The sequence below is a fragment of the Medicago truncatula genome, chromosome 5 (genome assembly GCF_003473485.1).
Source record: "Medicago truncatula cultivar Jemalong A17 chromosome 5, MtrunA17r5.0-ANR, whole genome shotgun sequence".
In the NCBI taxonomy this organism is placed as follows: Eukaryota; Viridiplantae; Streptophyta; class Magnoliopsida; order Fabales; family Fabaceae; genus Medicago; species Medicago truncatula.
Window position 1 is genome coordinate 6,791,976 of NC_053046.1, and position 23,894 is coordinate 6,815,869.

General features: G+C 32.4%; 4 protein-coding genes and 1 non-coding gene across 5 annotated transcripts; 2 read left to right on the forward strand and 3 right to left on the reverse strand.

Moving 5' to 3' along the window:
• Positions 1-562: 562 nt before the first annotated feature.
• On the reverse strand, positions 563-634 carry TRNAW-CCA (transfer RNA tryptophan (anticodon CCA)). Its single transcript has one exon. It is a non-coding gene; the product is annotated as a tRNA-Trp (tRNA).
• Positions 635-847: 213 nt separating this feature from the next.
• Positions 848-1,991, reverse strand: LOC11421792 (reticulon-like protein B13). The gene is made up of 3 exons (XM_003611775.3): positions 1,617-1,991; positions 1,252-1,463; positions 848-1,161 (listed from the first exon to the last, which is right to left on the reverse strand). Exons 1-3 carry the CDS (start codon positions 1,892-1,894, stop codon positions 977-979), a joined length of 675 nt encoding a protein of 224 aa, XP_003611823.1. The 5' UTR covers positions 1,895-1,991; the 3' UTR covers positions 848-976.
• Positions 1,992-2,983: 992 nt separating this feature from the next.
• Positions 2,984-6,928, forward strand: LOC11407378 (uncharacterized). The gene is made up of 3 exons (XM_003611776.4): positions 2,984-3,141; positions 5,821-6,168; positions 6,259-6,928. The coding sequence occupies exons 2-3, from the start codon at positions 5,824-5,826 to the stop codon at positions 6,886-6,888; spliced, it is 975 nt and encodes a 324-aa protein (XP_003611824.2). The 5' UTR covers positions 2,984-3,141; positions 5,821-5,823; the 3' UTR covers positions 6,889-6,928.
• A 4,614-nt stretch (positions 6,929-11,542) lies between these two features.
• LOC11405822 (L-ascorbate oxidase homolog) lies at positions 11,543-16,028 on the forward strand. The gene is made up of 9 exons (XM_003611777.4): positions 11,543-11,759; positions 11,861-12,018; positions 12,108-12,217; positions 12,657-12,927; positions 13,387-13,483; positions 13,578-13,923; positions 14,339-14,698; positions 14,801-14,879; positions 15,266-16,028. The coding sequence occupies exons 2-9, from the start codon at positions 11,869-11,871 to the stop codon at positions 15,467-15,469; spliced, it is 1,617 nt and encodes a 538-aa protein (XP_003611825.1). The 5' UTR covers positions 11,543-11,759; positions 11,861-11,868; the 3' UTR covers positions 15,470-16,028.
• LOC11405823 (methylesterase 3) lies at positions 15,607-23,641 on the reverse strand. Its single transcript, XM_003611778.4, has 3 exons — positions 23,226-23,641; positions 16,120-16,251; positions 15,607-16,020 (listed from the first exon to the last, which is right to left on the reverse strand). Exons 1-3 carry the CDS (start codon positions 23,592-23,594, stop codon positions 15,733-15,735), a joined length of 789 nt encoding a protein of 262 aa, XP_003611826.1. The 5' UTR covers positions 23,595-23,641; the 3' UTR covers positions 15,607-15,732.
• Between the last annotated feature and the right edge of the window lie 253 nt (positions 23,642-23,894).

The following is a 23,894-nucleotide window of genomic DNA, read 5'->3' on the forward strand; positions in this document are numbered from 1 at the left end:
GAAAAATAACTCTATCAACATTACATTTGAAGAAGCCAAATGGAGATGGTTCCGAAAAAATTGTGAATTGGTCTTAGTCTAGTGAATTTGATGTGTGTGCTGCCGAGAGTGTAGCCAGTCTTTATCTCAGATAATAACACCATCAATCGATTTAGTTTTGCAATCTCAAATTTATATTTCTTTTTTTTCTCCATTTACTTTATGCTATAATAGTAAACATGGACATTTGACTATCAATCATATGATGTGAAACCTGCACACAGAAAAATCATCAAATCTCTCAACCGAGGGTATTAGCATATTCAATATTTGGCTAAAGAGACACATTTTGCTTACTCAGTACATGAAATCATGAACACTAGATTTTTCCAACAATCAACTATCTATCACACTTAAAGAGGACAATGACAATTGAGTGTGTATGATGATTAAACTATTAGGGAGATGCTTATGAGTTTTTATCAAAATTCTCTATAGTTTAGAAGGTTTCAATAGTCAAAATATATTTTCCCATATTACTTTCAAGAAAAATAGGGAATAATGGGAATAAAAAACCAAATTGTGAACCTGACGTGAATCGAACACGCAACCTTCTGATCTGGAGTCAGACGCGCTACCATTGCGCCACAGATCCATTTGTGATAGCATCATGCAGTCACAAGTATATGTTATAACATGCTTGCACAAAAGAGCCGTCAATTTGATTTACGGTTTTCTTCTTCTTCTTTTCTTTGAAATAAATTAGAATCACGATTTTAGGTCAACAAATATTCCTATCCTTTCCCTCAAAAAATAAATAAATTCATATACTTAACCAACTATGACAAATAATTTTTTGAATAACCAGTTATCACAAAAAGTAGTATGAAAGTTATTCCATTATTATTAACATCACATTACGTCTATAAAAAAAATATTACAATACGGTGCTTAATTTTTTTACACAAGCTTCTGGTTCTAGCTATACAAAAACAAATCACTCAATTTTCTTCTCCTTTTGCTTCTCATCATTTAGTATTCTACTTTTGAATTTGTTAATTGCCTTTTCATCTATAATCTCATAAGATTTCTTGTACTTCTCCCTCAACCACTCCATGCATCTCTTGATCTTGTCCTCGTTTTTCATATAAGTTATAGGAAGTGTCATACCAGTTAATATACCTATACCACAAAACAAAATTAAAATTTAATACAATCAATTCAAGAAGGGAAAAAAATAGATGAATAAAAGAAATTAAATCGTGAATTTACCTATATAAATGAATGTTAGGAAGTCCATGCAAGTTCCTACATAAGAGATTGCCAACAACCTAACCATAACTCCCACAAACACAGGCCAGTCTTCCTTTATGCTTACCACGAACAACCACCTTATTGATTTTTCAATCCATGCTCGAACTGTCTTTGCCATTCTCGTAGCTGTTTCTTCTTTCAATTCCAGCCTCAACAAGTTTGGCGGTTCCCTAAATTTTAGGGATAAAAAATATAGCGTGTCAATGTCCGTGTCGCGTCTGATGTATGTGCTTCATAGCATATAAGTAAGATTCTAGCTACTAGATAATGGAAAAATAGAGTAATTTGCATTAGAAGAAGTAGAGGAAGGAGAAGGTGCTCACTTGCCGAAAAATGTAAGCATATTGGAATAGAGGAATATTGAAGTAACAACAAATATAGCGAGCCATGAGATGAGAGTGAGGAAGTTAAATTGACAAACTTCCAACAACATCCATGATGATGTTGCCACAATTAGAACAATAGCACTAAGTTTCTTCCTCCTCCATAGTACTATGTCATTCATTATGTCATTGCCACTGTCTTGCGACACAAAATTATTACCTGAAGTATGAGAGGGAGTTGTGAAAGGTTTTGTTTCTGCTGTTGCTTCCGTAGACATTGGAAGTATTGTGATTGATTAATGATATTGTTCTAAGGTAGGAGTAGAACACTATATATTATATGGGAGTAAGAGCATCGCATGGTTTGGTTTTTGCTTTAAAATGTGTTGTAGCAAAATACTAATCTTACGGTGTACGTAATTCAAAACAGGGTAATACTCTGTCTTTGAGTTACACGTGTACAACTTTGAGGAGACGTGGAAGATTTGCAGCCTCCGTGGCACCTCCAATCTCTTTAGCATAACTTTAGATGGGAAAATAAGTAACTACAAATCTATGATCAAAGATAACTAACTGCCATAGTTGGTATATCAAGTATGGGTTAAGAGTTCTGCATCGAATTAAAAGTGAGTGTAGTATAAGTGAGATGATTTATAAAAATGATTATAGATAGAGATGAAAATTGTACTCAATCCAAACTAGTCTCTCTTATTTTCACAAGCAAATCAAATTAATCTCTTATTAATAGGTACTGCAAAATAGGAACCTTTGTGTCGATCAATATTATAACATTAGTCTCTCTGTTAATATAGGTAAAATTTGGAGAGCTGGTGATTTATATGATTTTTCTGTTCATCATCATAAATAAAAAAACTTGTGATTTGATCAAACTAGAGGTGCACACACTCAACTAAAACTTTAGGAATATCATTTTGTTCATAAAAAATAAACGGTGAAAAGAGTGGCGTCCTAAGAAGTTTGTTTATGTATGTAAATATCATTCAATTACCTAATTATATGTCATATTTTAATATTAATTATTAAAAAATTTGAATGATTTTGCAAATATCGTATCCAATCACTAAAATAAAAACGATCATACTAATAAATGTCATTCTTATTAAGAAGTTAAAAATAGTAAATTTGCATTGAAATTTACAACTTTTAAATTTTAAAAAAATTAAATTCATCATTATTTAGCAATTTCTAATATAATGTTTTTACTTATGTTTACTTAGTCCATGTCCAAAGGACACTTTTAAGATTCTCCAAATAATTCCTTAAAAAAAAAAAAAAAAAACTCCAAGTAATCCTTAAAAAAAAAAAAAACTGTCAAAGGTTGTTTCGGAAAACTTATTGTAAGGAGCTTTTTCTTTTAGAAAACAAACTCTCACATGGAAGCTTTTAGAAAACTTATTATAAAAAGCTAATAATTTAGCCTAGTTTTCACTATTCCACTCCCAACCCCACCACCACCACCACCACCGGGTTCTGCCATATCGTGCTTCATCCCTATCATCAACGGGTAACTTCCCTTTCCTTTTTTTCATTGTCTCTCTCTCTCTCTCTCGGTTCGATTCTGCATGTGTGTATAATCCTTTTCTCTTTATTATCAATAATGTATCAAATTTGTTTATTCTCCTACTATGATATATACACTAAACTATGTCAAATTCATTTATTCAGTTTGTAAAATTAGCTATTAAAGTCTCTGATTTGTGTGATCCTTATATCAATGATTGTTGTGGCAGTCATATCCCCATGCAAAGTGAAATTAGGGTTAGGGAAAAATTTAAATGTTTTCCAACAATTATTTTGATGTCATATTGTTGATCTAGTCTTCTTATATGTAGTGGTTTTATTGTGGCAAATCATGTATGTTTAGTGTCTTACTTCTTAATTCTCAATTAACAGTTTTTAGTACCTTCAAATGTTAGGACAAAATCATTGTCAGAACTTAATTATGTCTTTGGCTTGGAACCTTTTGCGTCGATTTAACAATATTTCCCCTATAACTCGATGAGATCAGGCCTGGACATAAGTTTATAAGTGAGGGAAATCTTCACTTTACAAGTCGGTTTTGTAAGGGTTGAGTTAGGCCTAACTTTAAATTTTAATATGGTGTCATAGCTAAACAAGATCCATTAGATGACCACCTCCTATTAGGTTACCGCTCTCGCGCCACTCAAATCATGTTCGAGATGTCCAGTTGTAGATGCGGCGGTGTGTGTCTGTTAAGAGTCTTACATTGGACGAAATAAGGTTTGCATATAAGTTTATGAGAGGGGTATTCCCCATCTTACAAACTAGTTTTGTAAGGTTGAGTTAGACCCCAACCTAAATTCTAAGAATATATGGTGGAAAGCAGGCTTAGGTGGTTTGAACATATAGAGAGAGAAAACATATGGATTATGTAGTAAGGAGAGTCGACCAGATGGAGGATGGTCAGATCACTAGAGGCAGAGGAAGACCTAGAAAAACTATCAAAGGAACTATTAGGAAAGACTTGGAAATTAATGAGTTGGACTGAAATATGATTTATGATAGAACATTATAGCGTAATTTGATTCATGTAGCCGACCTCACTTAGTAGGAAAGACTTGGTGGTTGTTGTTACGTGTCATTTTATGAAAGGCAGAGGTCATACCAAATTGCAGGGTAATGAGCATAAACCTCATGGTGTAACTTTATGATAAAAATATGACGAATGAATTACACATACTTCTATTTATACTAGTACTATGTCCCTAACTAACTAACTAACTTACTAACTAACTAAATAACTTACTGCATGATCAAATGTCATTCTCAGCACTTGATAACTTCCCTAGTCTTAACTAACAGTGGTCTGTGTGATTCTCAACATATTTCACTATGTTACATTTGTTAACCTTTAGAAAAAGTTTTAATCTACAACTTTCTTATTGTTAAAGCAAACTAGTTTAACCAAAAGTGACAAAGACTGAATGTTTATTTCCTTCAACAAGATCTCTGTTTGTGTGTGTGTGTGTCTATGCTTGCATGTTTGGTTGTTGCTAGAGTATGTTACTATTATTATAAACACATTTTCCTTACCAAGGCTCTGTTTGGTAAAAATAAGCTATAAGCTAGCTGATAGCTGATAGCTGATAGCTGATAGCTGAAAAGCTAGCTGATAGCTGATGACTGATAGCTGAAAAGCTTGCTTATTAAAAATAATGTGTTTGGTAAAATTAGCTGTTGAAGTGGCTGATAAGTATAAAATGACATAAAAGGACATGTTTTTTTTTTAATATACATATAGAAACATTTTTTTGTAATGTATTTATTTTTTAATATTTTTAATTATAGTTAAATATGTTTTTGGTCCCTATAAATATTCAAACTTTTGGTCTTAGTCTCCATAAAAAAATTCTTCGACCTTTAATCCTAAAAAAAAAAATCACCGACAATTTTGATCTCTACTTTATGTATCCCAAAATTAAGAGAAAGGTGGAAACAAAAAGTGAGTTAGAATATATAAAATTTTACAACGTACAAAAGACTAGTTATTTTTTCCTTTAAAAAAAAATAGGCTAGTTATTTTTTGTGTGGTGTACGGCAGGTTAGTTATAGCAAAATATAAAGCATTTCCTTAAAAAAATACATATATATATATATATATATATATATATATATATATATATATATATATATATATATATAAAGTGCTCCTTAAAAAAAAACTGTGTGGCATTTTTTTTAAGGGAAAAAATGGGGCGGTTATAAAGATGAACATGGGTAGTTGTTTAATTAATTTAAATTAATAGGGTTAAAGTTGGAAGAAAATATAAAAAACTACCAGCTATAAGCTAAAAAGCTACTTGAAATAGCTTTTCAAAAAACGCTATAAGCTCATGAAAAAAGCTTGTTACCAAACACGTCACGTTTTCATCTAACGAGCTTATAAGCTAATCCAACAAGCTATAAGCTAGCTTTTTTGTGTTACCAAACACAGCCCAAATACATTTCCTTTGAAAAAGCTAGAAGCAATTGAAATTTCATTGGGATATATTATATATATATAGAACATTCAAAATACAGTCTGGTGTTATGTCTGATTCTTAATATTATATCTTATTAGTTGGAAATTTGAATATACTTAAGTTGGATACTACTCTGTTATACTAATATTTACATAATTGATAATTAGCGTGAACTATTTACTATTTTCTATTCATTGCAGCTTATGGCTAGCAAAGAAAGCCTTATCTGCAATCATGAAATTCCAGAAAAAGCAAAGTGGGATCCAATTAGTACTAAAATGTTGCTCAACATTTGTGGGGATGAGATTTGTAAAACTAGAAAACCCGGAATTGCATTTAAGAATAAGAAATGGGAAGAAATACGGGTAGAATTTAACAACCGTGCTAAAAGAAACCATACACAAAAGCAATTGAAGAATAGAATGGATAGTTTGAGGGCTGATTGGATTCTATGGAAACAATTGATGGGTAAAGAAACTCATGTGGAATTGAACAACCACACAAAAACTATTGAAGCTAATTCTGCATGGTGGGACGCTAAAATAAGAGTGAGTATTCTAAACATTTAATTTTTTTATCATTTGAAAGTTAGTGCAAAATATCATGTGTATAAATCCTTTTCTTTAATGGTTATGTAGGAGAATGCAAAATTTGCAAGATTTCGATATCAAGGATTAGAATTTCGTGATGAGTTGGAACACATATTTGGGGAGCCAAAGCCAATCACAAGTCAAAATGCACAGACACCGATTGTGGGATTGTCAATTGAATCTAGTGACAAAAATATTGATTCAAATGTGCCACAAGAAGCTATTGAATCTAGTGGCAAAAATATTGGTTCGAATGTGCCACAAGAAGTTATGGAATCCGATGATGAAGAACTTAATCTTGATGATGAATTTATCCCTATCACTAACCCTCAATCAAAAAAGAAAAGAAAAACATCACAAGATATAGGGGAGACAGTGGCAAAGGACACAACAAAGGTTGGGTTTGCAACATCTATGAGAAAAATAGAACGATTTGTTGAAGCGACAGAACTTAATAATGATGGTATTGCAGGACCATCTTATGTATGTGGAAAGTACTCAATTCCAAATTGCATTGAAGTCTTGAAAAACATTCAGGGGGTAGGTCTTCTGAATGATAGACAATTTTGCTTTGCTTTAGAATTACTTAGAAATGGCCAAAGTAGGGTCATATTGATGTCCTTAAAAGATTCACATAATGCTTTAGTGAATTGGATTTTGTACAAGTATGACTTGTAGACAAATCTCTTGAATATAAGGTTTGGCTTTATGTTTCATATCATCGTGTCAAACATTGAGAATATGCATTGCCATTTATATATACATCTGAATTATTGATATGAATAAGTATTTATATTTATATCTGGTGATGTTCTTGTTACCAAAGAACGTCCAAGAAAAGATATAAAAAGGAAATGCATGAACTTCTATAAAAATATGTTATGGGGCAAGGACAAATGCATGTGTATATCACATGAAGTATTTATTGAAAACAAGGTAACACCAGTACTTTTGTATTGAGTTTAGCTTGCATTTAGGCATAACACACTGACATATAATTTTACAAATGAGTGCAATGGATAATGATGTTTTTTTTAATGGTTAAGATTCAACTTGGTACTCCAGTCTAATTTTATAAGCATTTTTTTTTTTAATAAATACAAAAAAAATGCTTCCAGGCAGTGTCTCAATATTTTAACATCATATCTATTTCAGTTTCAATATAAATTTTTTTATTTGGTTTTTACATTTTAAATTCAAGTAGTTGAAAAAATTATTGTGTGACATTATTAAAACTCTTGCACCTTTTATGAGCCTCACATGGGTGGACATACTTTAGTACATCTCTGTTCTGTCAACAAAATTCAAAGGATAACTGCTTTTTTGACAATGAATACTTTATATTGACACAAGTAAAAGTAAATGATGCTTTTACCCTCAGCGGTAGTTAACTGCCGTTAGGCTATGCGCCGACAGTTAACACCCGCTGGTTTTTCAGCGGCAGTTAACTGCCGTTGTGTTCGTGATATATGAACAGAACAACATAGGAGTTTCCAAAATTCCATTGTTATTGTTACGTTTTTTGCTTTCATAGGTGCGAATTTCATAAAGCATAAGTCATTCTAAGCCAATTTCAAGCACAAAATCAAGTAAGTTTTTTGAATCCTATTGCATTGCTATTTTGTGATTAATTTGTTAGTTTTTTTTGGTTAAATTGCGATTATAGAGGTTTATTGATTTTATGATGTTCCGATAGTTTATGTTGTTTGAATTTTTTATATTGTTAGAATTGTTATGAAATGATGGTGGAATTTTTAGGATTAGATGAATTGTTGTATAATCGTTGCGATTAGTTTAAGTTTGTTTTGAAATTTTGTTGTTATGAATTTGTGATAGAATTGTTACGATTAGTTATGGTATAATTTTTAGGATTAGTTTAGGTTTTGATGAATTATTGTAGAATTGTTATGACATGATGTAGGTTTTGATCGCCGATTTGTTTATGTAGATATGTCTTAGAATCAGGGAAACGTCGAGTTGAACAAGAAGAAGGAGGGTGACAACAAAAAGAAAGAAAAATCACCGATGACATGGCACAGAATCACATGTGATGGATCCGTCAAAAAGAAGGATTCGAAGGTGCTGGTGTATAATCATTCGAGGTTGAGGAGGAGCGGGAGGACATGCTATTTTGGTCCTCAGCCAAAAGCAGATGCCCTAGGGACTGTCGAGGACAACCCAATTGACTTGTGTGATGAGCAAGATGATTGAATCTAATGAGTTGTAATATCTAATTGTTTTGGATATTTTTTTATGTTTTTTTTTTATGGTACATTTTGCTTGACATATTGGTACTTTGAATAAATTCGCGTTTTGAATAATTTCAATTAAAATCGCATTTGGAATAATTTCGATTAAAGTCGCGTTTCGAATAATTGCGTATTCGAATAAAAACTAATTAAATCTAACGTGAATTCAACTAATTAAAATTGCGTAATGAATAAATAAATTCAAAAAGTGATAAATAAGATAATTATTGTTCCATTCAAAACAAAATGTATTATGCATATTCAACTATATATGTTATCACATTACATTGTATTACATTACATTCCAGAATGTACCTTCCAACTGCAACAATTATCTTACCCTTGAATGGGGCAAATTCAAATTTGCTAAACAACATGACTCCAACATCCGATCAGCATCTTGAATGATGGTATTCAAGTGTCAAAAGAATGAGGTGCATTCCTTGACACTTCAATACCAGTATTCAAGATGCTTATCGAATGCTGGATTCCTGCCGTTTAACAAGTTTGAATTATCTCATTCAAAGGAAGACAATTGTTGCAGTTGGACGTTTGTACCTTCCAACTACAACAATTGTGTTACCTTTGAATGAGGTAAATTCAAACTTACCAAGCAGTAGGATTCCAAGGTTCGACCGGCATTCCCATAGTTCAATTCAAAAGATTAAATTCTTTTTAGGTTTGGTTTAAATGACAGTATTCAACTGTCAAAAGAATAAGGTCCATTCATTGACACTTCAATACCTTCATTTAAACCGGCCTAACAAGAACAATTGTTGTAGCTGGAAGGTGCATTCATTCAGTACCTAATGACGATCTTCTGGCTGAATCAAACTTTTGATGATATCTTCAATTGATCTCAGCAACCTCATCCGCATATCGATTCACTAGAACATGTTGTGCTCCCAAAACATGCTCGTCACATTTTCGTCGTTCGTTAATTCCACTCAAGTGAATGATACTCACTCCTCGTCGAGCGTTAGGCGTTTATACCGAATGTGTTCCATCCTCCTTGTGTCTCTGGGGTTGACTCCTTGGTTGAATTCAGTCAGTTCATCCTTGAGACCTCTTAACGTTACACCAAGGCACCGAACCTTCAACTTCTGAGGTTCTCCGCCGTTAAATTGTGCATGAACGTCGATCCACCCGATCATTGTTTCAAATCTACACAGTTAGAAATTAAAAGGCTTAATTGCTCTTTTTGTCCCTTAAGTTATTATTTGGTATCACTTTGGTCCCTTAAGTAAAAAAAAGATTGTTTTGGTACTTTATCTTTATCTCTGTTACATGGTTTGGTCCCTTCCGTTAGTTTTACTAAAAAAACGTTAATTGCTATCCACGTGTCATTTTGGCATTGGCTGAAAAACATAATTTATTTTCTTCATCTTCTTCCCCCATTTTCTGGAAAATAAGAACACCACTAACAACACTTTCATGGAAAAGAAAAAGAAAAAAAGAACAACACCAACAACAAGAGCAAACAATAACAACAACCCAATAAGCAGCAACAACAACAAAGAAAAAAAAGACAAATCTCCAAACAAAATCAAATCATCTTCAACACCTTCATTCCTATTCAAACCTAAAATATAAAACATTTAAAAACTCAAATTCATCATCTCAAAAACACCAACAACACTCAATCTACCTCAGAAAAAATTGAAAATTGGTGTTGTTCTTCAACCTTGGATTCAATTGGGTGTTGTGCTAGTTAACCAAATTGGATTTAGCACCAAAATCACTTTTCTTAATAATTAATTTTTGGGTTTTTATTGCTGGATTTTTTCAACTGCTAGTTGTAGTTGTTGTGGATGTTTTGAAGATTTTGGTTGATTTTCCCATTGTTATTGAATCTGGAAAAAAAAATTAGGAAATAGATATGAAGATTTTGGTTGATTTGTTTTAGGGAGATTGAGAAATTGTGTTGTTTAGATTGAAAGAGATGTTTATGAATGAAAAAATTGGTTATTGATTAAGTTATGAAATTGATTATGTTTATATATTTGTTGAAGATGATGAAAAGAAAAAAAATCTGGGTTGGTGTGTTGTTGATGATGAAGATCATGAAGAGGAGGATGGAAAGAGAAGGAAGAAGATGAATAATACAAACCCTAACGTTTTTCTGAATTTTTTTAACGGAAGGGACCAAAACAGATAACGGAGATGAAGATAAAGTACTCAAACAATCTTTTTTTTAGTTAAGGGACCAAAGTGATAACAAATAAATAGTTAAGGGACCAAAAACGCATTTAAGCCAAATTAAAAATAATCTATGAAAACTCATTCAAACACTTGTAGTGAAAATTTGACATAAACCCTAAAAATCCTAAACAAACCCTACAAAATTTATAAAAATTCGAAAAAAAATATAAATTTAAGCAATATAACTTCATTATAACAAATATTCATAATATATGTTAATAGCATTTCAAATCTACAACATATCTATATTAAAAACAAATATTCAAACCCTAAAAAATTTATAAAATTCGAAAAAAATATAAATTCAAGCAGTATAACTTCATTACAAGAGGTATTCATAATATATGTTAATAGCATTTCAGATCTACAACATAATTATATTAAAAACAAAAATTCAAAATTTAATAATTAAACAACAACTAAAATTATAAAAATATACACACATATACTAACTAAAAGTATGACAATAACATAAGTGATAACTTACTTGTGATTTAGTGGAAGAAATTTTGGATGATTTGGTAGAGTTTTTTTAGAGAGTGAGTGAAAATTTGAGAGAAAGATGGTGAAGGTGATGATGGAGTGAGTGAGTGTTTGGGTTATGGCTATTGACTTCAATAATATATAACGAACACAACGACAGTTAACTGCTGCTGGGAGTAAAGACAGTCATTTACTTGTGTCAATAGGAAGTATTCTATTATGTTAGAAAAGCAATTTTCAATTCAAAGTCGGTGCTCTTTTGACAATTAGATTAACCTGTCTTCCACTTTAATAATGATTATATCATCATATTTAGACAAATTATACATGATTATGGGAGACATACTAGTATAGTACTATACTTTAGCTGGAAGCAACTACAAACAAACAAAAACGCGTTACCTGCACCGAATACTTACGATTAATTTGCAACTTTAGAAAACACAAACAAAATCCTCAAATCATTATTGTTAGTATTAAAATAATAGTTCTCATTCAACCAACCCAATCATAGTTTCAAGCTCACTTCATTTTCATGTCTTTATATTAAGCCTTCAAAGCTAAGTCGGTATCAGTGTTGAAGTGTGTCACTCTTCCAAACATAACATAGATCTGGTAAAATCTAGTTCTTTCCTTTTATAGAAACTTAACAGTAATGTTTCATTTTTGGTTACCAGCATTCTAATAATAGTGTATTTCTATTTTCATTTTTTCAGTGAAAACAATGGGAAGCAGAAGCACTAGTGTGCTATCTCTACTATGTCTTGTTCTTGCATTAGTAAGCGTGTCTTTAGTGCAAGCAGAAGATGATTATAAGTTCTACACATGGACTGTGACTTATGGAATTCTTTCTCCTCTTGGTACTCCTCAACAAGTGAGTGACCAATATGCTTTTATATTGGATCTAATAACTTTTTGTTAGAAAAAACTGATTCTGACTTTTTTTGTGGTTACTTTTTGAAGGTTATTTTGATTAATGGTCAATTTCCTGGTCCTAGACTTGATTTGATTACTAATAACAATGTGATTCTCAATCTTGTCAACAAGCTAGATGAGCCATTTCTACTAACATGGTGAGGTTTTATTTATGTTTTTTTGATTCAATTTCTTTGCTTTATGATCTGCATTGAGTACCTTTATATGTGTAAATCATTGTTTTCAAAATTGGCCAGTTTGTCAGCTGGTTTGATCTTGATTGTATTGCAGTCTGGTTGAACTGGATTGAACCGTGGTTGGTTCCACCATTTTTTCTTTTTGCACTTCAATTTACTTCTGTAACACCTTTTTTTTACTGTTTATTACTTTATTTGTCGTAAGGTTCAACCACTTTTGAACTAATTAAACCATGACCTCTAGAGGTCTCAATAGTTTGATCTTTCGTCCGATTTTTAAAACATTGATATGAAGTAAACTTGTGTTTTCTTTTGTATGTTTTTCTATTTGTTCGCATTACTTGTTGGTTTGTGGGATTTTCTGCGAGAACATGATTTAACATTGTTGGGAATAAACTAGGAATGGCATTAAACAAAGGAAAAATTCATGGCAAGATGGAGTACTGGGAACAAACTGTCCTATTCCACCAAACTCAAATTATACTTACAAGTTTCAAACCAAGGATCAAATTGGAACTTATTCATATTTTCCATCAACTAAAATGCATAAAGCTGCTGGAGGGTTTGGAGGGCTCAATGTTTATCGTAGATCTGTCATTCCAATCCCTTATCCAAATCCTGATGGAGATTTTACTCTACTCATTGGTGATTGGTACAAGGCCAGCCACAAGGTAAGTAACATATTTCTTTTCCTTCCTTATAAACATCCTATATTAAATATCATTCATACAGCTAGGCTGTTAAAGATTTGTGAGAATTAGGATCAATTGTTAGTTACATATTATAAAAAAAGTGATTTTGACATTAAAAGTTTATGTATTATTAAGAAAAGTAAAAGCTGATTTATGTTTGTTTACCATAATCAAAATCATCTATGGAAAATGATTTTCAAGAACTGCTCAAAAGAGCTTCTCATTTGAGACATTTTTAGATTTTGTTAAAATTCTAATTTTTTTTTTTTAAAGTAATAACAAACAGATAAAAACTTCTGATATATTTTTTAAAAACAAGTAAGTTTTTATAAAATTTTGTTTTCTAGCAAACGAACCTTTAAAATTGGTGGCCCCAAAATATGAGATTAGATTTGCTTGTTTCCTGTCATGTTAACTTACATTTATTATGTCTTGTAGGTATTGAGACAATCTTTAGATTTAGGAAAATCTCCTGGTTTTCCTGATGGGCTCCTTATCAATGGTCAAGTTCATTCGACCTTCACTGGTAACCAAGGTGATTTGTAACTATGCTCAAATTTTAACAGATACTATACATTTTAACTTTGTAAAATTTGCTTTTACCAATAATATTGCACTTTATTTTTTAGGAAAAACATACATGTTCAGGATCTCAAATGTGGGTTTATCAACCTCAATCAACTTTAGAATTCAGGGTCATACACTAAAACTAGTCGAGGTTGAAGGATCACATACTCTCCAAAACGTATATGATTCACTTGATGTACATGTTGGACAATCAGTTTCTGTGTTAGTTACCTTAAATCAACCTCCAAAGGACTATTACATTGTTGCCTCAACAAGATTTACTCAAACTGTTCTCAGCACAACTTCTGTGCTGCACTATTCAAACTCTCGTTCCTCAGCATCAGGACCCTTGCCTGCTCCCCCTGCCGACAATTATGACTGGTCTATGAAGCAAGCTAGAACTTACAGGTACTGAAGAAAGATTTAAATATGTATTTAGTTTTCAAGTCATGGTATTTTGCACTCTTTTTTCTCTCTAAAGTTCTTTATCGCATTTAGGTCTCCTGTTTGCAGCGTTTTTTTGAACAACTAAAATTTGACAACTTTTGCGACAACAATCTAAATGATTAACACAGTTGAAATAGGTGGTTAATTATGTTTGGTAGATGATTAATGTATATATCAACTTATCAAGTTAACGGGTTTAGACACCTGGTATATCCATTGACCATATACTTAACATAATTACCACCTATTTGAATTGTGTTAACCAGAAAGTCACGAAAGTTGTCAAAATTAGGTTCCTCGTAAAAGCAAAACCTTGGTGAATTTGCTTTGATTTGTTTATAGTTTTTAATCTGTTTGAAATTAAATATTCTTGCAGATGGAATCTGACAGCAAATGCTGCTAGGCCTAACCCACAAGGGTCATTCCATTATGGAAAGATAATTCCAACTAAAAGAATATATTTGGCCAATTCAGCACCATTGATCAATGGAAAGCTCCGTTATGCAGTTAATAGTGTCTCCTATATTAACCCTGATACCCCTCTTAAACTTGCTGATTACTTCAACATTCCTGGAATCTTGGGTGATATTCAAACCACTCCATCTAATGGTCCCGCACATATAGCTACATCGGTGTTGCGAACTTCGCTTCATGATTTCATTGAGGTTGTTTTCCAAAACAATGAAAACACCATGCAGTCTTGGCATCTTGACGGTTATGATTTTTGGGTTGTTGGGTATGTTTGTTAGCTTCATTAATTTGAGTTTCTTTTTATTTGATCGATGGTGTTGAAGAAATTTAGAATTTGCCTAATGGCCATTGGTACAATTGATTGCAGTTATGGTTCTGGCCAATGGACAGATGCAAGTAGAAGTACCTATAATCTAGTGGATGCTTTGACTAGACACACTGCCCAGGTAACACAACAAGCCAAGTGTCTTTTAGATAGTGTATATTAATTTATAGTTGTTTGATATCATCTTCAATATAAGCATTTTTAAATGTTTGAGAAAACTATGAATATAACAGTTTATAGTTTATAAAAACAGTTTATAGTTATATGAAAGGCTTAAACTATATAGCACGGACACTTGCCATTGAAGAGTGAAGACATATCTGGTGTGTGACATATTTCAGTCCTTCACCCACGCATGCGGTTACAATGAATTATTTCATTTTTCTTAAATTATTTTGGAGTCGATGTGCTAGTGTCGTGTGCAGTGCTCATATCTGCGTAAATGCAGTATGTGCCCAATATATACTTTTTTATATGCTTAATTGATGTGCATGTATGAATGTGTAGGTGTATCCAAACTCGTGGACAGCAATATTGGTATCATTGGATAACCAAGGTATGTGGAATTTGAGATCAGCCATATGGGAAAGACAATATCTTGGACAACAGTTGTATCTAAGAGTGTGGAATGCACAACGTACTGCAGCCAATGAATATGACATTCCTAATAATGCTCTGCTTTGTGGCAAAGCATTGGGACATCATCCTTAGAGTATACGTTTTCAACCATTCATTGGTTTCATTCTAGTCATGAGAGCTTGACTACAACTAGATTTTTATTTATTAAGATGATATAGGATTAGAGGGAGAAGCTATTTTATCAAATTTGTGACAGTCTCAACATATGCTTGAGAGAAATCATGTACTGAAATTTCTTTGCCAACTTATTTTCATACGGGCACAATCCATGAGCATGCATGGTTATTTTACTAGTAATTTCTGAATTCAAATCAACAGACAGACACATTCAGTTGCTAATAATATGTGTCTGCAACTTCTTGAAGATATGCACAAAGCTCTTTTGGTTTAGAGAACATAGGCATGTGGTCAGCATCAACAATCACTTTGACATCATTAGCAGGGTTTCGTTCAATCATTGATAGCTGAAAATCATGCTCTAATACTTTGTCTTGTTGGCACACAATGAAGACTTTGGCAACAGTTCCATAGTTATCTTTTGTGACTCTTGTTTTCTCTTGTAATAGTTCTTCATCACCATAGCTCCTAGCAGGCCTTATTAATGACATTGCAAGGGACAAGTCCTGGTTCATATATAAGCAATAACTATAAAGAAAAGAAGTTGTAAGCATTTTGTGTGTGTGTGTGTGAGTCACATTAAGCATATTGATTAGCCAGCATACCTCAGGTGGAGATAGTTGATACGCCTCAAAAATGATTTGTTGGCCAAATAACATGGATCCATTTGGTTTATCATTTGGGCTATCGTCAAACATTATCTTTGGGACCATGCTGGGATCCCTACTTTGTCTACTCTGCAATTCACAAATGACTATTACTTTTTCCACCCTATCGCATTCTCACGCACCCTGTAAAATTTCTAAAAATGCTCCCAGGTTTTTGGATTATAAAATCCGAAAACATCCAAAGTGAATTTGGATTTTATAATCTTGAATATGGTTATGTATAATCAGTAATCAGAATCTCTCACATTTCAGCAGTTTTGAATTTTGCTTTTAAAAACAACCAAAAAACAAAGTAAAAAAAAAAAGCTAAAACCCTGTCAAATAAAATCATAAAAATAACACCTAAAAATCAAATAAAACTAATGCAAATTTTTTTGGATTTTTCCGCTAACATGAAAAATTAAAAAAATTAAAAAAAAAGTCTAAACGATGAAATTTTGGATTTTGAGGGGCGGAGTCCCAGAGTCTTGATTCTTGATTTTTTTCTTCTTCTGATTTTTTGGGCAAGTTTCGGAGCAATATGATCAAGTAGTTCGAAAACCGGATTTTTGACTAAGAACATCTAACAATGACCTAAAACAGAAGGATGAGAATGAGGAAGATTAGCATTGTCCTTAAAATGACTGTCCATGTTGCAAACATGTTCATAATTTATGCTGATACAGTTCAAATTATATAATTTGAACTGTTTTTTCCCCTTAAAAAGGGGTTTTAAAGAGGTGTTTAGATTTTATAATCCGAAAAAATCAAATAGCACGCCCTATTTTGAGGTTTTCGGATTATAAAATCCGAATTGGTGAAAAACTCTTTTTTCATCCCAGGGTGGGAAAAACTCAAATTCGAATTATATAATCCGAATGGTATTTTGGGAAAAAAAAATTAGGGCACGCGAGTAACACATAGGATGGGAAAAGTAATAGTATTCACAAATTGAAACTATAACGATAATTGAAGAAAAAATATGGTTGCTTTGAACTTTTCATAGGCTAGTTTTTTCGCATCGTTCGCGATTTCAGTTTAAACTTGGGGGTGTGCTACAATTTTTTAGGTTAAATTGCACTTTTGACCCCAAGCTTCCACAAATTGACAATTTTAGTCCCCATACTTTTAAAGTATCACTTTTGGTCCTCCAACTTTAGTTCGTTGTGTGAAAGTGACGCTCTAACTAATTTTGACGAAGCAAACACAATTTTGGAACAAAAATGCAATTTAGTCAAATAATAAATATGCATGTAGCATTTTAGTCATTAAATTTGATGCCAATATATGTCCTGATCTGGTCAAAATTAAAAGGGATGACACTTTTGCAAAAGAGGCTAAAATTGGATCTCAAAAATGCTATTTTAAAAGTTTGGGAGCCAAAATCGTTGGTTTGTAAAAGTAAGGGGCAAAATATCATTTAACCTAATATTTTGGATGCTTTCAAGTAAGTACTTTATCATTGTATTTTATTTCAACTAAGTACTTCCAATTTTAAATTGCAGTGACGAAACTAGCTTAATTTTTAAGTACTTCACCTCGATAGTTAAAAAAAAAGGCAAAACCACTCTTTATCTTCATTTTTAATTTCAAGTAAGTACTTCATCATTGTATTTTAATTCAAAATAGTTCTTCACGTTTTAAATTTCAGTGGCAGGGCTAGCTTAATATTTAGGAAGGAAATAAATAGGTTTAATTGATCTGCTGGTCCCTTAACTTATTTCTTTTTTTTAATTTGGTCTCATAAGTCTTAATTTTCTCAAACACGTCCCTTAACTTATTTCTTTTATTGGGTTAATAGTGTTTTTCACCCCTGTAATATATGTTATTTCCGGCTTTGGCCCCTATAAAATTTTTAGTTTGATTTGTACCCTCGTAATTTTTTTTTTCTGGAGAACACTCCTAATAGGCCATTTTCAAAAAAAAAAATTCAAGAAATTTTGGTTTTTGAATGGCCTATTAAGGGTGTTTTTTGAAAAATAAAAATTTTATGAGGGTGCAAATCAAACCGAAAATTTTATAGGCGAAAACCGGAAATGACATATATTACAGGGTGAAAGACACTATTAACCCTCTTTTATTTAATTCGGTCCAATTTTGATAAGTTTAATCCCCTAAAAAAACACCTAATTTATTTACTTTCTTCTTCTTCTTCCCCATCTTTATCTACATTCATCCTTCATCATCTTCATAAAACCAAAAAAAAAAAAAAAGTCTTCTCTCAATTTTCCTTTCCTTTCGGATCAAACAAACAAAAATAAATTCATTTTAACTTCATCATCTTCTCTCGATTCAGAGTATAAAAGAGTTTTATCATGACTCTTTGGACATGGGTAGGGTTTTATCATGACTCATGAGAGTATAAAAGAGTTTGGCCTGCATAAAATTCATTTTAACTTAAAAAAAAACTCTAAAAAAACATATTGCTCTATCTCTCTGTCTCTCTCTCGTTCTGGAAATCAATTCTTTGTTTCTTCTCCGGCAGACTGAACACCTTCCGGCACAGTGGTCGGTGCTGCACCACCGTGCCGGAGTTATAAACTCCACTTTTTTTCAAAAATCTTTACACCTTTAAATATCCTTTTCTCTCCTAAACCCAAATCCGGTTTCACAAATTCGAAAAAGGTTCAAAATAATCCTAGATCTAGGTTTTAAAATTCGAAAATCATTTTTAATAAAAGAGGAAGAAGAACAAACAATCTACTACCTTCTCTGTTTCGGATTCTGCTCTGATGTTCTTCGAAAGTTGGCTCGGTTCTATTCCTCTTTCTTCTGATCTGTTCGATTTGATGGATGATTCAGTTGTTTGATGGTGTTTTTGCGTGATTGTTGTTCTTTCCTTCTTCCTCCCTTCAAATCGGTTTTGCTTCCTCTTGATTCTGCTCGTTTTGGATCCGGTTTGTTTGTGAGTGGAGGTGGAGTTTCGGTTGGTATGGATTTGTGTTATGGTTCGAACAATAACAAACAGTGGTGGTTGTAGTTATGTTTTTTGAACGGCTGGTGATTGTTTGTGGATGAATTTCGAAATTGTGGTTTTGAATGAATTCTGGAAATTGTTGGTGTGTTCTTGAGGTTATGTGATGAGCACCGGACGATTTTGATTATTTTTGTTTGTTTGATCCGAAAAGGAAAAGAAAATTGAGAGAAGAATTTTTTTTTTTTTGGGTTTTATGAAGATGATGAAGAAAAAAAATTATGAAGATGACGAATGATGAATGTAGATGAAGATGAGGGAAGAAGAAGAAGAAAGTAAATAAATTAGATGTTGGTGATACACTATAAAATCTGATAGACTTTGTAATCTAACGGTCTGTTTTTTTAAAGGATTAAAATTATCAAAATTGGACCAAATTGAATAAAAGAAATAAGTTAAGAAACATGTTTGAGAAAATTAAGACTTATGTGACCAAATTAAATAAAAGAAATAAATTAAGGGACCGACAGATCAATTAAGCCAAACAAATATAAAGCATAAGTATTATTTAAAATTTAATGTATTAACCTTAACCACTAAAAAGAGCTTCAGAGTAACTATTTTTGATACAAAGTACAGTGTAGTAGCACTTGTCACACCATACACTTGAGATAGCTCACGACTCTCTAGTTTTAAATTTAATATTCTCTTTGATTATAAACAAACAAGTAAAAAAGTCGTCTTCAAGGTGGGGTTTAGTATGGGAAAGGGAAGTTGTTTCCTACCATAGGAAATTTCTTTTTGTCCATTGGATCAAATAAGAAACATTGTTTTATCATGGAATCTCAACTCTCTCTCTCTCTCTCTCTCTCTCTCTCTCTCATGACTCATTCCTCCACTAGCAGTTGTGTATATTGCAATATCAAACCAACCATGACTACCATTTCAACAGCTTGAATCACACAATTTGCTTTCAATATTTTTCTTCTCTATATATTTTTTTTAATTTCAAGTTTTGGTGACAAATGGGTCTCTATTTTTCTCTAACTTGAACATCGATTTCTTTGTGTTCCTGAATGAAAATCATAGACTGCAATTTACAGAAAAAGGAATAAGTTCAGTTTCAGCTAAGATCTACACAAATTATTCCCTTCACCCTTCACTCATGAGTTCTCTCTGGTTTTCTATTCAAGGGTTTTTAATTACTGTGTGGTTGCTTGGTTGTTCAACCGGGTCAGTATGAATATGGATCAGGTCGGGTGGATTTGGAGTTTGTGTTGAAGATGTGAAGGTCTATCATGATAAAAATTGAAGATGAATACATTGCAACAAACGAGAGTAGAGTAAATCATTGATATACAAATTTTGACAAATCTGAGTACAAATTTGAAAAAAAATTAGAATACAAAATTTCAAAATCTCACAAATCTCTATAGCTGGAATTTGGATTTCCCATGTTAAAAATTTGCATACAATATTTGATGAAGAAATTCTGATAGAAATGGAGAGAGAAAGTGCATTGAGGTGGTGGGGGCAAGCAGGGAGATGGATTGTGGAGGGTGGTTGGTTAGATATGGTGTTGAGAGACTATGATAACTATGTGTTCTTTACCTAATCTAATGGTCAAAATTGACTTTCCCATGGTGGGAAACAACTTCACTGACCCATGCTAAATGCCACACGTCTTAAAGGTGGGGTTTAGCATGGGAAAGAGGAGTTGTTTCCCACCATGGAAAAGTACTTTTTGACCATCAGATCAAATGAAGAACATAATCTAACAGTAGACTATCAACACTAGATTATTTTCACACTCTCTTTCACCACCATTCTCTCTCCTCCCTCCATCCCCACTCACCCACCACCGTCCAAACAACATCAAACCCAACTGCTACCAAACCAAACAACGTAGAGAGAGAATGGAGGAAGAGGAATACCCGATTACATCATGAACTTGGATGACGTTCCTTCCAACCTTCCCACTCATCTTGAACTTAAAAAAACTCGTGTTTTCTGCAATCTCGATGCTCCTCAACATATAACAATCTATCTTCCCCTTTTCATTATTTTTCTTATTCTTCAATTCTTTTTTCCAACGTTACTTTAAATTTTACAATTTTTTTTTATAATTTATTTTCATCATTTTGAGTACCCATTTCAGAAAAGTTTCTAACTTCACAATTGGGTACTTTCGAAGGATAAAAATTAGGGGTTGAAAATTTCACTCTTTTGTATTATAGAAGGTTAAGTGTTGTGTTTGTAAGCTTATAATGTAAAAATGTTGTGTTTGGAAAGTGGTGGGTTTGATGTTGTGTTGCTTGTTGTGGTTGTGGTGGATGAGTGGGGGATGGAGGGAGGAGAAGATGAGTGGGTTTGAGTTTGACCAAAGTATTAGGAATGTATTTTGTTCAAAAAAAAAGTATTAGAAATGCATTGGTGCCTTTGACTCACTAAAATTTTCCCATGAACCTAGTAAAACTATGTCACCCAAAGCTTGGCATTTATTTCATGTCAGGAGTTACTAAAAAAAGTAAGAGTAAATTAAGTTAGCTTTTAAGACATATCAGATTTAGAGATGAAGTGATTCCACCATGGAAAAGATTTAAAGATGTGAAAATTGACATATAAAATATGAGGAAGAAGGTATAATGGTGGTGGGTGCAAGGAGGAAGATGAGATGTAGAGGGTGGATGGTTGGATTTGGTGTTGATGGTCTATGATAAAATTATGTTCTTTTGTAAATCTGATGGTTAAAATTAGTTTTCCCATGGTGGGAAACTCTTTCCCTTTCCCATGCTAAATGTCACCCGTCTTCAAATATCATAGTAGTGATTTGAGATACGTTCTTCATAGGATGAGATTCACTCATGTGACATTGCCCCGTTTATGATAGAGATAAACTAGTGATTGAAAATAAACTATAACAAACATAATAAAGGTAGATGATGTGTTTTCCATTGTTTAGTGCCTCATTAGAGGAATCACACTTATAATTTATCGATGCAATGATTCCTCATATGATTTAGATAAAATAGATCTTATTTCTAATTGGAAAATACCTTCTTCTTTTTTTCTCACTCAAGAGTAGGTTTGTGAGTTCTACAACTTGCTTTAAAGAATTGATTCTGACATGTTTGGTTATTCTTGAGTGAAATTGATTCTGCCTTTAGAATTGATTCTACTTAAAGCTCAAATTTATGGTTTTTGATTCTAAAATTGAATTAACATATTAAAGGTAAATATTGTAGGTAAACAATAACAAATCATGAGTTTGTTACAATAACAATAAAAAATCATTATTTTTTTAATTTACACTTTATATACTTTGGAGGATCCTTGCCCATTTATTATACAATCTTTTATTTATTCTTTTTTGTTTGCATAGATGATTCTTTAGATTAGACATATAATTTTTTTTTTGTCAGGTAGCCTAATGGCTAGAATTCACCTTATAATGTGAATAAGTGGAGTGTCCGGGGTTCGAATCCCGACCCCTGCATATAACAATGCATTGTCTCTGCCAACTGAGCTATGCTCACGGGGACAGATTAGACATATAAATTTACATACACAAAATAAAAAGACATAGAAATCAAATTTTATTCACCCCAACTATATTATTTTTGCATTTTTGAATTTACGTTCTCCTCATTAAATACACGAGTCACATATGCATGTACATGCATATGTGACCAACAAAACAACCCATGAAAAAATATCTCACCTATTTAGTTTTTGTCCCTCACAATCATTTGATGACAAATATAACTAAATTTAAATTACATATTTTAGATCATAATATTTTTACAATTGTGCTTTTATTTTATTTTAACAATAAATACAACATGATGATGTAAGAAACAATTGTTATTTTTCATTCTTCAAAAACATTCATATATTTTTATAATTTAAAAAGTGATAAAGAATATTGTGATATATACATATACTCTTAAAAATTATCATATTTTTTATATTAAATGTATGTCGAATGTTGCCTCCACATCTTAAAATTCCTAACTCCGCCATTGTGTACAGGCATATGTTGCCATAGTTGATGATAACAATTAACTATGAAATCCTCTCAAAAGAAAAAAGAAAAAAAAACTATTAACTATGAAATATGAGAAAGATCAAAATAAGGATAATCAAGTACCTCTTGGAGTAGACTCAAGTAGCTTAGATCAGGAGAAGGCATGAAAGCTGTAACAAATACAGCAGCTGCAATTTTCTTTGGAAATAATTCCATGGCCACAGATATACACATCCCACCCAAGCTATGACCCACTAGAATAACTCTCTGATCTTGTCGCAGTGACCTTAGAAATTCAATCAACGGTTCATAATAATATGTGACAGAATCCAGCTCATGCACTTGCTTTGGATGGATTCCAGAAGCAGCCATGTCTAGTGCTGTGACTTCGTGTCCAGCAGATTTTAACAGAGCAATAATCTTGTACCAACACCATGCCCCATGGCAAGATCCATGAATCAACACGAAATGTCTCTTAATCTCAGTATCCATCTACCTTTTTTAGTGCTCTGCTGTGTTGGTTTTTGCTTATATATAAATAACTTGGATTAGTCCAAGAATTTTGAATAAATTTCGATTTATTTTGATTTTTCAACCAAAACGCGTAAAATCACAACTGAAACTGTACTTAAGAGCAGCAAAGCCAGAGACAGTTAACTATGAGACCAGAGCAGCAGTTAACTGTTGTCGGATATGCCAGAGGCAATTAACTACCGCTGGTGATAATTTGATCATTTACTTGTGTCAATATGAAATTTTTGATTTCAGAAAAGCAATTTTCTTTAACTTAAT

Excerpts from the sequence above, each read along its gene's own strand:
- LOC11421792 (XM_003611775.3), bottom strand. The coding sequence starts at position 1,894 with ATGTCTACGGAAGCAACAGCAGAAACAAAACCTTTCACAACTCCCTCT. Across the intron at positions 1,464-1,616 it reads ATGCTTACATTTTTCGGCAA|GGAACCGCCAAACTTGTTGA; the intron begins GTGAGCACCTTC and ends CCTAAAATTTAG. Across the intron at positions 1,162-1,251 it reads CCTAACATTCATTTATATAG|GTATATTAACTGGTATGACA; the intron begins GTAAATTCACGA and ends TTTGTGGTATAG.
- LOC11407378 (XM_003611776.4), top strand. The coding sequence starts at position 5,824 with ATGGCTAGCAAAGAAAGCCTTATCTGCAATCATGAAATTCCAGAAAAA. Across the intron at positions 6,169-6,258 it reads GGTGGGACGCTAAAATAAGA|GAGAATGCAAAATTTGCAAG; the intron begins GTGAGTATTCTA and ends ATGGTTATGTAG.
- LOC11405822 (XM_003611777.4), top strand. The coding sequence starts at position 11,869 with ATGGGAAGCAGAAGCACTAGTGTGCTATCTCTACTATGTCTTGTTCTT. Across the intron at positions 14,699-14,800 it reads TATGATTTTTGGGTTGTTGG|TTATGGTTCTGGCCAATGGA; the intron begins GTATGTTTGTTA and ends AATTGATTGCAG. Across the intron at positions 14,880-15,265 it reads TGACTAGACACACTGCCCAG|GTGTATCCAAACTCGTGGAC; the intron begins GTAACACAACAA and ends ATGAATGTGTAG.
- LOC11405823 (XM_003611778.4), bottom strand. The coding sequence starts at position 23,594 with ATGGATACTGAGATTAAGAGACATTTCGTGTTGATTCATGGATCTTGC. Across the intron at positions 16,252-23,225 it reads ACTTGAGTCTACTCCAAGAG|AGTAGACAAAGTAGGGATCC; the intron begins GTACTTGATTAT and ends TGTGAATTGCAG. Across the intron at positions 16,021-16,119 it reads ATCAACTATCTCCACCTGAG|GACTTGTCCCTTGCAATGTC; the intron begins GTATGCTGGCTA and ends TATATGAACCAG.